At 35.0% G+C, this 16,427-nt stretch overlaps 1 protein-coding gene across 2 annotated transcripts in view; it reads right to left on the bottom strand.

The window, feature by feature from the left end:
- LOC106874539 (guanine nucleotide exchange factor subunit RIC1) overlaps nt 1–16,427 on the bottom strand; it is a 245,149-nt gene that overhangs the window by 58,509 nt on the left and 170,213 nt on the right. For both annotated transcript variants that reach the window (XM_014922306.2, XM_014922307.2), the window contains exon 24: nt 12,302–12,388. In XM_014922306.2, the coding sequence (XP_014777792.1) occupies nt 12,302–12,388 (87 nt within the window). The remainder of the gene's footprint in view (nt 1–12,301; nt 12,389–16,427) is intronic.

Here is a 16,427-nt window from a genome sequence, read left to right as displayed (position 1 = left end):
AAAGGTCTCGGTCAGTAGTCATCGCCTCGGTGAGGCCCAATGTACGAAGGTCTTGCCTCACCACCTCAGCCCAGGTCTTCCTGGGCCTACCTCTTCCACGGGTTCCCTCAACTGTTAGGGTGTGGCACTTTTTCACGCAGCTATAGTCAATATAGTTGGTATTCAGATGGAACATCTATAAACTGATACCAAGAAGAAAACTAAAGTAGGATAGAATTCCAGAGGCTTGATATTCAGGGGAGAGGGTGTTAAATGAAACAGTTAGTGTGGTGACTGATAGGTGAGATACAGTAGGAGTGACCCCCCCCAAGAAAAATAAATTGGGAGGAGGTGATATGCAACTGATTCAGAGAAGCAGATGCTGCTGCAGCAGTGGTAGAATAGGTAAGTAGAGAGGACACAACACATTTAGATCAGAAACTGTAATGTGTTGATGAATGGGACTTTGTCAATCAGTCAGACAACCTATTAACACCTTAGCATTTAAACCAGACACATCCAGCCCAAATATTCTACCTGCTTTATGTTAAATTGGTCAGATCTGACCTCTCACATCTACCCTACAATGTCATTCAAAGAGTATACAATCACATCACCAAAATCTCAATGCTATGAGACAATGCATGATTAATCCAAGACATTTTGAATGAATAAGCATTACATTTGACAGAGTGAAGGTGCATGAGAAGAAGAAGAAGAAGAAGAAGAAGAAGAAGAAGAAGAAGAAGAAGAAGAAGAAGAAGAAGAAGAAGAAGAAGAAGAAGAAGAAGAAGAAGAAGAAGAAGAAGAAGAAGAAGAAGAAGAAGAAGAAGAAGAAGAAGAAGAAGAAGAAGAAGAAGAAGAAGAAGAAGAAGAAGAAGAAGAAGAAGAAGAAGAAGTATTTACTGATGACACACTGGTTTCACATTTTATGCAGAAATTCAAGCAACATCAAAGTCTTTATGTCAGGATAAATCAATCTATGAAGAAGTGATAGAAAGGGAGATGGAGTGATTGAATGGGTAATGGTGTGAACTAAGAGAAATCCATTTCTTCAACTTATTTTCTGAAGAAATTCTGCTTCTGTGTATTTTTAGAGAAAGTTTTAATGCAAACGGTCTTAGTATATCATGAATTTTGGTAGTATGTTAATGCATCTCAGTTGTTCTTCCTAACACAAATAACACTACAGTGCTGGAGATTTTTTTTTTTTTTTTTTTTTTTTTTTTTTGTGGAGTATGTTTGTTGACGATCATTAATTATCTGCTCGCAAAGACATCGAAGCTTTCATGCCTTTCTGTGATTTGTGTCACAGAACGGTTATACTGATAACATCAACAGCAGATGTGAAGTAAAGAAAAATAGAGAAGTTTCAGGAAAACACAGCTGACAATGGAATGTAAGAATGGCAAAGTAACAATGGAATGTCAAGTGACTCCAAAAGTATCCTATCTTTGTCATTTATTGATACATTTTCACATATTCTGTACCCCACATCATTATTGACTCACTATAGCAGCAATAATGGCTAACAAACAGATAGAAAAATTAGATATTTTTTTTATTTCTTACAGTGTTTGATGCTGTAATTTTTTTTTAGGTTCAACTATGCTGGGGTTAAATCTCCCTCTAAGGGTTGATAAAATATTTAACAACCAAGCAATTATCTCAACTATAACACTTCGCATAGAAAAAAAAAAAAAAAAAAAGAGGGGTTCTTAGCTGAGACAAAGAGAAATCAATATAAAACTGCAAGTGTATTATTATTTTCATATATTTGTGTCTTACAAATAATTTAATGCTCACAAAAAAGGAAAAGATAAAAAATAATGGAAGAAAAGCTAAATAAGGGGAAACTAATGTTATTTTGATGTGTCAGACAAGTGTGATGTGGAAGAGATTTATGCAAACTATTTACTCTTTCGGCTACAGACCTAACGACATCAGAGTAATATCTTATGCAGCAGTGTTCTAATACCCCAACACAGCTAAAAGAAAAGCCATCCAGCCAGAAAGCTACAGAGAATAAACGAATTGAAAATGCTTTAACTTCAGTGAGTGCAGATAGAATCACCTGACTTTTCTCCCCATCATTTCCAGGCAATTTGACGTCTTAATAATTTGGCTATAAATCACATTTTCCACTATTTTTAAGCAGACAATAATTTATCAGAAAATAAAAGAATAAATCCTAACACAAAAATAAAACTAAAAAGCAATAAATAATTTTTTTTTTGTTTTCTGTTTTATTGTTATTTATTTAGTTAATTTATTATTTTTCTTTTTTTTTTTTTTGTCATTTCAGGGATTTGAAGGACACAAAAATAAAACAAAACAAAAACGAATGTACAAAAAGATTGTAAATAACTTCAACAGCTTTTCTTTAAATTCAATTTACTTTGGTTTCAACTTGCACCATTGCTAGAATTTTCCTATACTTTGCTATTATTTTCCTTCTTTTTTTTTACTGATGGTTTTAAACCAGACATACTATTTCACAGTGTGCACAGCAAACTTATAAGGCAGCTTAAGCATATTTGAGACATTAAAACACAGTGGTTTTTATTTGAAGAATAGTCTACTACACCAATTATAAACATATGAGTCAATGATATATATATTATATATATATATAGACACACACACACACACACACACACACACACACACACACACATATATATATATATATATATATATATATATATATATATATAAATAAATGCACATCAATATACATATATCAGTCAGTTATTACATACTCTAAATATGTTCATAGTCATACATACTATTTATACTCCCTCTAAATATCAACAGTCACATATACTATACATGTCTTTTTTCCTTTTATATCTAAAGCCTGCCAACTGTGACTGGGTCCTCTAATCTACCACATTCCTGCCAATAATGCCAGCTGATCAAGAATTTCTTTGCTTATTATTGAAAAAGTTTTTGTTGTTGATGTAGGAATGCGATGAAAGACCTTGAAAGTGAGAGTACCTTGGGCATTACTGTGTTGCAAAACAACAATCTCTCTCAGCTTTTCCACAGATATCTCTATCTGATAGTTACACAAAATAGCAGCAATAACAACAGAAAAGAAAAGGAAAGACAAGAGGCAGACAGAAGCATTTTCTGTTTGAACCAGTTGTTTATATTTCTCATAATCAGCATTATTTAATGTTTGACCTTGTTATCAACATAGCTTGGAAATTTTTCAGGCATACAGCATTTGTCTATATGTCTCAAACTTCTGTCATCTCATTCTACTGCCTTACATCCCAGCTAACCCCCTCATGCATAAGTACTCTGACATTACAACAATGACTACATCAGTTCCAAATAAACAGACTCATGGTAGCCCCTATTAAACCCATCTAGATAACTTCTACATATTGAGGCAGTATCAAAAAGTTCCCGGACTAGTTATGTTTAGAAAATTACTATTTTTAAATCTCACAACGAGATATATTCAGCAACAGTTCTTTGGAGTAAAGATTTTTGCCAACATAACATGGCAGTCCTGGTTTAGGATGGATGTTGCTGTAATTTAACCCCAGGAGACATCATCTTCAGCTGGCTATACGATACAATTTGTGTCCTTATATTTTCGAACAAGGGAATCTAGCACCCCCACTCAGCTCAAAACAACATCTGTGTATCATGATTTCCGGGTTATTTTCCCTCATCAGCACAGAATTTGGTAGTGCCACCTCTAGCCGAATAATTATTCTGTGCTGATGAAGGGAAATAACCCGGAAATTTCGATACACAGATCATGTCATATAGTCAGCTGGGGCTAAATTACAGCAACATTCATCCTAAACCAGGACTGCCATGTTATGTTGGCAAAAATCTTTACTCCTAGTTATGTTTAATAAAAAATAACTTATTTGCCTAAGTTTTAACATCATCTCCTTTGAAATAGTCACCTTGCATGGCAGTACACCAGTCCTCGCATTCCTGCCACTTTTGGAATCCGTCCTGAAAGTCATTTTCTGTAGGCAAGTCGAGGACCTTCTGCAATTCACTCTGGATCCTGACAATGGTGCTAAAATGGTGAACTTTAAGCTGCCTTTTCATCTTGGGGGAAGAGATGGAAGTCCACAGGTGTTAAATCTGGTGAATAGGGCAGGTGCAGAAGCAATACCATGTTGTTTTTGGTGAGAAACTCATGAGTGAGGAGAGCTCATTGACAGGGTGCATTGTTGTCATGAAGAATTCAATTCTTTGCGCTCTACCGATCCAGTTCCTTTCACCGAATGTCCTCCCTCAAACACTTCCAAATATCACAGCAGAACTCTCAATTGATGGTCTGACCCTGGGAGATGAATTCTTATGCACAATACCATGGATGTTGAAAAAAATGAAGAGCATGCTCTCAAATGACCTGCAGCTCTGTCATGCCTTCTTCGGTCATGGAGATGAAAGGCTCTTCTATTGGAATGACTGCTTCGTCTCAGGGCTGTACCTGTAGACCCAACTCTCATCACCAGTGATGATCATGAAGGCTCAATCATCAGTGGCACGCTGACAGAGATCTTGACAGACTTTGACATGATATTCTTTCTGCTCAGTGGTCAGCAGGTAGAGGACAAATTTGGCAGAGACATGCTGCATGTTCAATTCAGACATTAGGATTGCCTGCACAGACCCATATGACAGACCGACAACATCAGCAATGTTGTTGATTGTCCTTCTCCAATCCTGATGCGCAAGCTGATGAATTTTCTCCCCATTTCCGGAGGTGACACTCATGGCAGGTCTTCCAGATTGCTCATCGTCTTCCAGGGACAGTCTTCTATTTTTCAAGTGCCCATGCCACTCAAAACATAGCATACAACCCATTACCTCCTTGTCATAAGCTTGCCAAAGCGTGTTCAAAGTCTCTATAGTAGACTTCCCAAGTTTAACAGAAATTTCACGTTGGCTCTTTGTTCCAACTTCTTGTCCATGACAAAATGGCAGACTATAGCACACATGTGATCACAAAGACACCAATTTTACAACTTGCCAAATAAACACAGTGATGTCACTCAGCACACTGCCTCATGAAGGTCACTGCTAATTCTCACTGTGCACACAACTGTGTGCTGCCATCTGTTGGCATACTACAGAACTAGTCTGGGAACTTTTTGGCACCACCTCATAGTTATTCACTGATCCTGTAATAAATAACAGTCACATCTCCCTCAAACCACATTCTCCTATCTTAAGATGAGGAAATACAACATACTTGACTAAAAAACAATGATAAAGCTGGAATGCCTTTGATGATATTTATTCTGGATCAGACTCACTGGGAGTTAAATAGCATTTCCCAGCTTACCAGCAATATTAGCAATGTCTAATGTTCCAGAGTGGAGGTGCAATGGTCCAGTGGTTAGGGCAGCAGACTCGCAGTCATAGGATCGCGGTTTCGATTCCCAGACCGGGCGTTGTAAGTGTTTATTGAACGAAACACCTAAAACTCCACAAGGCTCCGGAAGGGCATGGTGGCGAAGCCTGCTGTACTCTTTCACCACAACTTTCTCTCACTTTTACTTCCTGTTTCTGTTGTGCCTGTATTTCAAAGGGTCAGCCTTGTCACACTGTGTCACGCTGAATATCCCCGAGAACTACATTAAGGGTACACATGTCTGTGGAGTGCTCAGCCACTTGCACGTTAATTTCACGAGCAGGCTGTTGTTGATCGGATCAACTGGAACCCTCGATGTCGTAAGCGACGGAGTGCCAACAGCAACAACAACAGCAACAACAACAACAACAACAATGTTCCAGAAGTTGTGATTGATGCATCTGTGAGAAATATAGCATTTTATTGCAATCTTGCAATTTTGAGCAGAAAATCTGAATTAATTGCTGCAGACAGTTCCATTGTTCATCATCATTGTCGTTGTTATTAATTAAAGCTTCAGTTTTCTACAGGCTAGCAGGTATCTTTACCCCGTTTATTGGATTCACAATACCCAGGAAAATTTCTTCAATTTTTTTATTTTTATTTAAAATATTTTGATATATTTAATTTTTATAATATGTTATTGATTTTAAGATGTCATTTTACTGGAGCTGCTTCTACATCACTGTCACTGCACTCTCAATTATATATAATGAATTGTAGTGTATTTCTTGTATTATATTGGAGGCCAATCATATATTGACATATTTTCAAATATTTTTTGTTGTCATATATCTCTACTTTGCTATCCTAATTTTTATTTTTCAAATAAGAAGAAGCATGAAACTCAGAGTAACAATTCAGAAAGCTGAAGCTTCTCTGTATCACCATTATCTAACATCCATTTTCCATGCTGGATACTTTGACAGCATCTGATGAACTCCAGAGCTACATTGTGTTCCATGTCAGCTTTGGTATGGTTTCCATGGCTGGATGTCCTTCCTAATGCCAACCACTCAACAGGGTGTATTGGGTGCTTTTTTTTTTTTTTTTGAGTGTAAGTAACTTGCAACACTAATATATATATATATATATATATATGTAGAGATTTTCAAGATATATATATATATATATATATACACTCAAGAGGGACCCAAAGATGAATCAAATCCTCCAAACACACACCATCATCAAAAGTAAGAGACCCAAAATCAATGAAGAGGATTTTAACCCAGGACAAATTACACTCAACAATAACCACAAAGCCAACAGTAAAAATGTGTGGGAGGCCCAACTGTGGGATCTGCATCAACATAATAGAAGGATCAGAATACCTTTTAGAAATCAAGAGTTAAAAAAAATTTGTGGTGAGAAATAAAATTAACAAACAAGAGTGAATGAGTATCATGAAAAACAAGTAAATAATAAGTACAAAAAGATATATATAAATAAATAAATAAGCTTACTATAAAGAAAAGAAAGTTGGAAGCAGGGAGGCAAGAGGAACAACTAGAGGAGGGGAAAAGAAGAAAGGAAAAGAAAAGGAAAAAAGATGGGAACTTAGTCAAAAGGTACATAGTTATAACTGACAACTAGAGTTACTCTTGTTGTTACTTGTATTATTTTTAAGAGTACACAAGTAGGTACTATATAAGATGAAAATTCAGTTTATCAGGTGAATTGAGCTACGAAGTTCTTACATTTTCACAATTTCCTGTAATTCAAACTGTCTCATGGTTCCAGCAGACAAAATGGAAAAGGTATTGCCTTTCTTAGCCTGATGGGCAGCAGAGCTTGGACTGGTAGCTAGCTGAACACACAAAGTTGTCACTGGAGAAGGTTTTACAGCAAGTGGCATCCCAGATGAGGGGCCTACAGCCACAGAACAGGAAAATTGTCATACCCTCAGGCCTTTTACCATCCTCTTAGACTATCCCTGTTGGCTCAAGCTGGAAAGGGAAGCCTGCAGAATCTAGGCTATGCTTTATGATTTCATTAAGGGCAACATGGCATGGAAAGTGGCGTGCATTATCATGGCATGACAGTGGGTGGAAGCTGAAAGAATTCACAGTGGATCTGCAGTGGCATTTGTGAGGCTCACTGTCTGGAGGCTGCCTCTGGAAAACACCAATGCACAGATAGTCATGAGTGATGGCACCACATTGAGCCAAGCTCTGCTGTGAGGCTCAGAGGCTGAAGGGAAACATGACAGATGGTGCTGATCAAGTCAGTGCACTATCAAATATGGATAGACACAATTCACAAGAGGGTGGGGGTGGAAACCCTTGTCTTAATTTTTTTATTTTAATCCCTTACAACATAGTTTGCAATCTCCCATGAACACATATCCATACATGGGGAAATTATTACCTTACACTGGAAACAAATAAGGGTCACTAACACGAAGAGTGTGTGGCCATAGAAAATCTACTTCATGCAGACATGGAAAGAAGACATTAAATCAATAATGAGGAAGTGAGTGGAAGGGTGGAGTGAGAGAGAGAGAGAGAGAAAGAAAGAGTGAGTGAGTGAGAGAGCAAGTAAGAAAGAAAGAGAGAATGTATAAAATATGTCTGACTACTGAGATGTCAGGATCTTTTACTTGAGAAGAAGGGGTTTTGTTTTCTGTCTGTATTTTGATTAACAGTGAGGAAATTAAGGAAATTAATGGTCATTAGTTTTTATTATATATAAGGTATTTATTTTACAGGCCCTGAAGGGTGGATAAAATAAGTAATTGGTTTTGTACACATGTAACTTCATTATCATTAGAGGCAGCAGCGGCACCACCACTGCCTTCACCCTCATCATCCTCATCATCATCATCATCATCCTCATCCTCATCATCGTCAGTGCCACCAGTATAATCATCAACACCAGTATTATTTTCATAAACACCCTTAACATCAATATCATTCTTATCATCATAATGATAATCAATTGATCATCATCATCATCATGATTATGCAAATTTTATCTTACCTAAAAAAAAAACTTTTTACAATGGTAATAGATTCAATTTTACAATTCTACAGCTTCCCCTACCATCACTTCCATTATCAAGCCAATTCTATAATTTTATAATTAATATGATTTTGTAAACAAAGTGAATAGACAAAAGAGCTAAAAAGAGAATATATCAAAGAATTTTTAAAAAATGATAAAAATTGATTTTTCAAAACCACAATGAAACAATAAAACAAAAAAAAAAACAACTATGAAATGTAATATTTATAGATATAGATTTTGTATTTTTTAGACTATATTGGATTTGATTTTAAAATAAACCAAACTTTGAACACAGTTCTCTCGTAACAAGGAGAGAGAGGGGGGAGTGTGTGCATGTGCGTGTGTGTGTGTGTGTGTGTGTGTGTGTGTGTGTGTGTGAGAGAGAGAGAGATATGATGATGATGATGTTCCATCAATAGACAGAAATGTTTGGCAAGAAATGAAAAATAAAAGAAAAATACTGATTCTCTGGAAAGAAGTGACCAAAGTTGATTGTTTGTTGGAACTGGTGAGGATTAACTTATAGAAATGTTATCTGTGTATGTTTGACATAAATGTAATTAAAAAAATAATAATTCACAATATTTACACACAGATATAAGCACTAACACACAGAGAAAGAAAGACATACAATGGAATCACATACAAGCAAGCATAAATATTATACACATACATACAAAGATATGTATCAGACACAAATATGCAAATGCACATAAAACTGTGTACATGTAAAAAGGTATACACAAAAGCATACCAATGCACAATTATGCACAGATTATGCATATATATATGCAAACAAGACCCAAAATATTTCTAACATATATACAGTCACATATACAGAGTAGAATTCCAAAGGATACACAATTACAATTTTACGTCCGTATACTCAACCTTCTAAACACACTAATATGTTCAGCTGTAAAAACAAACACATATACACACTAGATGCAGAAATACAAACAGAGGTACTAGATGCTCAGCTAGATATAAATACACACACTACATGCCTAACTACATATAAATACAAACATATATACACACACAATCACAGAAATGCATACATTAACAAAATCGTGTATAATCTTAACCCAGTAAAGGAACTTACACATACAATCCATCCATCCATTTTTTTATACACAGTCATCTACACACATCCAACTACATACATACATACATATCCAATTACACATACACAGCTATAGTAAAAGAACTTACAACATTGTTGTCTGACCTTTTTAATGTAGCAGCTAAATTCCATAAAATTCTTAAAATTGGAAGAACATGTTCCAAAGTCTGTTCTGTTATTATAAAGACAGAATGACCAGAACTAGAAATACCAGCAGATTGTTTCTTTAACTATTCCTGTAGCAATGATTTATCGAAGTAGAAATGAAGAAAGGGAGGGCAGAGATGCACCCCTGCCAACCACTTTTATTACCACCTATAGTAAACAGTGAGTGCTTTTGCTCAATAGGGTCGTATTAAAATATTAGTTTAACATGTTTTAATTAATGTATTTAAAGGTATCATTAATATATGTTTCATTTTCATGGATGAATGAATCAAAATGTTCATGCATTGATGGTTATAGGAATAGAAATGATCTTTACAACAGTCATTGCCTTTATAGACTGTGTAATTACATTCTACTGCATGCACTGTTAGTCACTGTACAATATCATGATAGCAAATAGGTTTACCACTGAAACTATTCAACCTGATAAAGTCTTTATTATTCCAGCCAACTAACCAAAGTCAGATCAAATAGAAAGGAGAGACAAATATCTGTGCTAAAAACTTGTGTCCAGTAGGATTGAGTATCTTTGTCACTCCTCATTAATTATGTAATTAATTACATAGTGTTCCCAGAATCCATTCAAGCAAACACAGATATTAACAATGTTGCTCTACTGAGTTCATTCAAGATTGATCACCAGATCAAGCTGGATATAAATGGGGAGACTTTGAATTGAATCAACCAGAGAAAGTTAATGCAGTCAGATTCAAAGTCCCATCAGCTGACATTCAAATTGCAAGTGGTGCAAGAGACCTTCCTTACCAACTAACTGGCCAGCCCAATAAGGAGACAGCTTGTGTCATCCTTTAAACTCTGTTTATGAACTCAAAGTGTGCTCAAATGTCATATAAAGATGCACGCATTCTAAACACTGGCAGATTCCATGCTCAAAACAGATCATACAATGATGAGAAATATATCAAATCTTTCTTCAGTAGTATGTGGATTAGTATCAAAAAAGAAAAACGACAAAAAACAACAAAAAACAACAAAAAACAACAATGCGAGGACGTGATACAGATTGTGTTACTGGACACTCGAGAAAGGAAAGAAAGAGAATTTGACGTTTCGAGCGGAGCTCTTCATCGGAAACATAGGACAGTCCAAAGAAGGGAAGACGGAGGAAGAAAAAATCGCCAACGATATCCACGAGGTTATATTGTGGAATGACTGGAAGGGAAAGGGTGGAGAAAAAGTTCTTTCTAAGACAGGAGAGTGCAAGAGAGAGAGGTAAGTATGTGTGCGTGCATGCGGGTCCGTGTGTGTGTGTAATAACAGAACGTGTATGTGCGTATGTGTACTTGATTTTGTGTGACAAAGAAAGTTGACAAATAGCTACATGTGTGATGTGGGTCCAAGAGGAAGGAAGGTGAATACCATAAGAAATACAAGGTAGATGATGGGTGACACAATGTGCTGGAAATTTATTGTATTCTTAAACAAGAAACTATACCAACATATAGACTGAAAAATCTACTAATGAAGATTTCCATATGGTTTCCTTGTAGGTATATTCATGTAAAAGGTATGACCTTTTACTCAAATGTAAATTTTAAACCATGGGATCATTCTTTAACTTTCTTAATGTAAATCAATCAGAATGTGCTAAGTAATGTAACTTGCTCAAGAGCACAATATAGTAGCTGCGGTAAAGATTGAACTCCTAACCATGTGAGTATTCCAACACCTTAAACTCATTAGCTATTCAATATTGTCCAGCTGTTACATTATATCTAATAATACTACATACAATACATCTTGCTGGAGAATCAGCACCAACTTTATTGTTTTTCACAACTAAGAAACACAGCCTGTAGCTGTCTACTTGTTTCCAGTGATGTTTCAGATTTATTGTTCTCTCAAATTTTACCAAGATTATTCTTAAATATTGATTGACTGATTTAACAATTTCACATGAAGTTTCAAACTGGTACAGATTTTGAATTAGGAAGACTTGTTGCTTTGATATGTTTCTCATACATCTTCTTACATAATGTATGTAAATGGCCTCCCAATGATGATTGGTAGAATTCAATACTATTGGTTCATGTTCAAAGGTTAAACCAACGATAGACTAGTGTTCTGTAGCGGAAGTCCATTTATCTCTTATTTTGTGAAGTTTTGTTGGAAGACATGAAGGTATAACTGTTGATAATCTAGTATCCTATAGAATATAACACTATAAGTAATAGCAGGTATTTGTCTTCCATCTTCTACAGGAGGTTAATTTGTTTAGTAAATATTAAAACTAGTTCATCAGTCAGAGAAAGTTAATCTGCAACAGACTAGCATCCTATCCAAGAGAGAATAAACTTCCATCAAGTCTGCTTAAAAATTACAGAAAGCATAAACAGCCAATAATAATAGCAGTTAAAATAAATCTTTGGGTAAACAGTGTGAAATATTTAAATAAAAGAAGGTAAAAAGGAACACATAAAAAATAAACAATGCAATCAATTTAGAAAAAATTAGAGGTATAAATGTCATGAATTTAAAGGAAATAAAATTCAAACATGTTGCTGTTGAGTTCCATCCAGGATATCATTATCATCCGCATTTCAGAGAAGAGAAGAATATAAAAGAAGAATTTAAAAAGGGAAAAGGAAAAGAGAACTCACCTGACGTGAGACAGATGGCTTCTCCAAGTTTTGTAAAATGATCAAATAAGATGCTGCAGTTTGTAATCTGCCACTGGCTAAACAATCCTGGCAATGAAAAGAAAAAAAGAAAAGACATTGACAAAAGAAGTAATAAAAACAATATACATTCTAACACAGAAGGTGGTCATCATTGCTTCACAAAAATTGACAAAAGCCTAAGGAACAGTTTAAACCAGAGAAAGACATCAATTATTTAGCTAAGTTTTGCATATTTTCAGCACTGCTGCAGGCCAAGATATCTTATTTCCTAAGGTTTCTCACCCCTAGACATGTTGTTAAAGTGATTTCTTACATGGAAAGATTAATGCGGATTCATATAGAATACAAGCCAGTGTTACCTATCTGCATCTTAGATAAACCTCTGAACTCATTGTATACATTATTACCAAAGGTAATAGGTTTACACTCTGCATATAAATTTTTTTTTTTCAGTGGATTTGCTAGATGGAAACTGAAAATAGTCCATCACATGTGTGAGTGTGTGTGTGTGTGTGTGTGTGTGTGTGTGCGCGCGTGTATGCATGTAGGAGTGGCTGTGTGGTAAGTAGCTTGCTTACCAACCACATGGTTCCAGAGTCAGTCCCACTGCATGACACCTTGGGCAAATGACTTCTACTATAGCCTCGGGCCGACCAAAGCCTTGTGAGTGGATTTGGTAGACAGAAACTGAAAGAAGTCTGTCGTATATATGTATATATATATATGTGCGTGTGTGTGTGTATATATATGTTTGTGTCTGTGTTTGTTCCCCCAACATCACTTGACAACCGAAACTTAGGGGTTCGGCAAAACAGACCGATAGAATAAGTACTAGGCTTCCAAAGAATAAGTCCTGGGGTCGATTTGCTCGACTAAAGGTGGTGCCCCAGCATGGCCGCAGTCAAATGACTGAAGCAAGTAAAAGAGTAAAGAGTAATATATATACTGTTAAGGCTGTGTATATATTAAGGCTATATATAGTCGTTGTTAAGGTAGTGTCTATGTATATCTATTATTGAAACTGTCTATTTACTGCTAAGGCTGCATATATTTACAGTCAATATTGCATACATTTACTACTAATGCTGCATTTATTCACTGTTAAGGTTAGAACGATTTACTGTTAAAGCAGATTATAATTACTGTTAAGGCTGTATGCATTTACTGCTAAGGCAGTGTATATCTATTATTAAGGTAGTGTATATTTGCTGTTAAGGTTGCATATATTTAGTGTTAAAGTTGAGTATTGTTTTTTTTTTTCAGGTTGTGTATATCGTTTCCTAGACTGTACATTCAATTGTATCTTCCATAGAAACAAAGTAACAAGAGAAAACAATATGGTATTAAAATAAATCTTTTTAAAAAAATAGCATATCAAAAATAATGCTAAATAAAGACAAGATTATGTATGTAATGTATGCAACCTATATTACACATACGTACAGACACATGTTTGCTCTCACTCTCTCTCATATATATATATATATATATATATATATACAATTATTTAAAATTATAATATAGGGTATCTAAGAGATACCGCCACGCTGAAAAATAGCAGTCAAATCTTGACTCTAAACCACAATAAATGTTCATATAGCACAAGGGGCGAAGACGAAGACAAAATAAACTAGTAAAAATGTATGTATATATATATACATACATACACACACAAACACACACGTTTACACACATAGGCACCTATATATGCATAGTATCATCACAGTTTAAGCATCCACTTTTCCTTGTTTGCATGAGTCAGGTAAGATTTGCTGAGACATATTTTCTATAGACAAATACCATCAGCACACAATGACAAAGCGAATACATATACATACACAAACATGATTCATCCAGTTTCCATGTACCAAATTACTTTCGAAAGACATTGGTTAACTTACAGCTATTGTAGAAGATATCATCCAACAGTGTTTATTGAGTGGGAGCAAATCCTAGACTACAAAATTTCTGAAGCATACTTCCTAACCGTGTAGCTATGCCTGTGTTTGCATGCATGTATGAATGTATCCTATGAGAAGGATAACTCTTGAAGTGATCTCCCTAGCATAAGTTTGGACCTTAGCTGTTCTTTCTAGCGTGAGGGAAGCCTATGATGGCTACCTCTTATGTGTTTAAATGTACACTGTATATATATATATATATATATATAATAGAAATATGTTACAAAAACAAAATAGAAACTACACGTGGAAATGTAAGGGGAAAGTAAACAGAAAGATAAGCGAAAATACACATTGGAAATCAAAAAAACAGTTAAGGCTTTTTATGAAAAGTAACGATAGATATATACAATTAGATGAACTGACGTAGGAATAAAGGTAATAAAAGTCATTATTGTGAGTTGTTAAAGAGATTTAAAGCATACCGGTTTCGTAATATTACTAGTCATTGCTTTGAGTGCACACTGAATTCTGAACGGTGTCAAGTCTATTAGTCCCTAATATATATATAGTTAAGAAGTTTGCTTCCCAACCACATGATTTCAGGTTCAATCTATTGCACAGCACCTTGAGCAAATGTCTTCCATATAGCTCTGGAAGCTTTGTAAATGGATTTGGTAGAAGGAAACTGAAAGAAGCTCAGCATGAGAGATGGGGAGAAAGAGGCGGTATGGATAGTGTGTGTGTGTGTGTGTGTTTTTACACTTGCACTTCCCAAAAAGTCATGAGCTACAAACAAGGATATTACTGCCATTTCTTGTTTAAATAAATAACAGGCTGGCATTGCATTTTTGAAGATGTGTCAAATAAGAAGTTCCTCACCTAGAAAACTAGTAAGAATTAGCGAGAGGAAGGACGTCTGACTTGAAAACAATGCCATAATAATATGCTTATTTAAGCCATGCTGGTACAGAAAATCAGATGTAAATGAATCAAATTTCTATGTGTGTGTGTGTGTGTGTGTGTGTGTGCGTGCGTGTGTGCGTGCATGCGTGTTTACATACACATACACACAAGAAACTAAGTGACATTTGCATATGAGTTTGACACATACACATTGCATTACATAGATTTTTCCTTGTACAAAAGAATAAAAATAGAAGAAATATTGAGATGCCTAAAGACAATATCTTAATCTCTGAACCTAACTGATAATACAATTGGATGGAAGCAAAACTGACTAATCACTTCACTCAGTTCTAATATAAATCTATTTTTTTTCTCATCTAATTTTTGCTAAGTGTGCGTACGCATGTGTGTGGAGGCATGTGTGTGTGTGTGTATGTGTGTGTGTGTGTATGTGCGCTTGCACTTGTGTGTGTGTGCTCATGTGTATTGATAGATAATTCCAGTTTACGTTAGAAATAATGGGTGGGGGTTGAAGAAAATGGAACAAGAAAAGCAATTTCCAATAAAGTCTGATATTTGGAGACATTGCAATATTAGTAATGTCAAAAAACAGAATCTCTCTCTCTCTCTTACATACACATGTACACATGCACACGTATGCACACAACAAAAATATGGAAAATACTTCAGAAAATATAAAACAAAATTAGAAATAGAACATCAAGTAACTACAACAAAAAAATAGTTTCATAAATTTACAAAAAAAAAAAAAATATTCTTAAAAGCAGAGAACTAAAAATGATCAAAACTTTTGTATTGTTAAATATGCTCTCTCTCTCTCTCTCTCAATATATATATATATATATATATATATATATATATATATATATATATATATGTATGTATGTATGTATGTATACATACATATATATATATACATATATGTATGGTTTCTTCTGCATAATTTATCTAGTGTAACGATACTGCTGAATGCCTCGTTAGAACTCATCTAATTAGCAACTGTCAAAAGCTGAAGTTAAATGACAACGCCTCAGTAACAAGGATGAATGCTATAGTAGTGATATAGAAAGAACCTGCAGACTGTAAACATGGGACATAATAGAAAGCAATAAAAAAGAAAAATGTTGAAATTAAAGGAATAACTTTGATATGATAGAATATAAAGACAGAAATAAGACTGGTAGGAAAATTCTAAGAACAAACAATAACTAAATAAATACAATGCAAGGTTAACTATTTTCTGGGGTTTTTTTTTTTTTTTTTTTTTTTTTTTT

This window comes from Octopus bimaculoides, chromosome 10 (genome assembly GCF_001194135.2).
Source record: "Octopus bimaculoides isolate UCB-OBI-ISO-001 chromosome 10, ASM119413v2, whole genome shotgun sequence".
Taxonomy (NCBI): Eukaryota; Metazoa; Mollusca; class Cephalopoda; order Octopoda; family Octopodidae; genus Octopus; species Octopus bimaculoides.
This window is presented reverse-complemented; position numbering and strand designations above follow the sequence as displayed.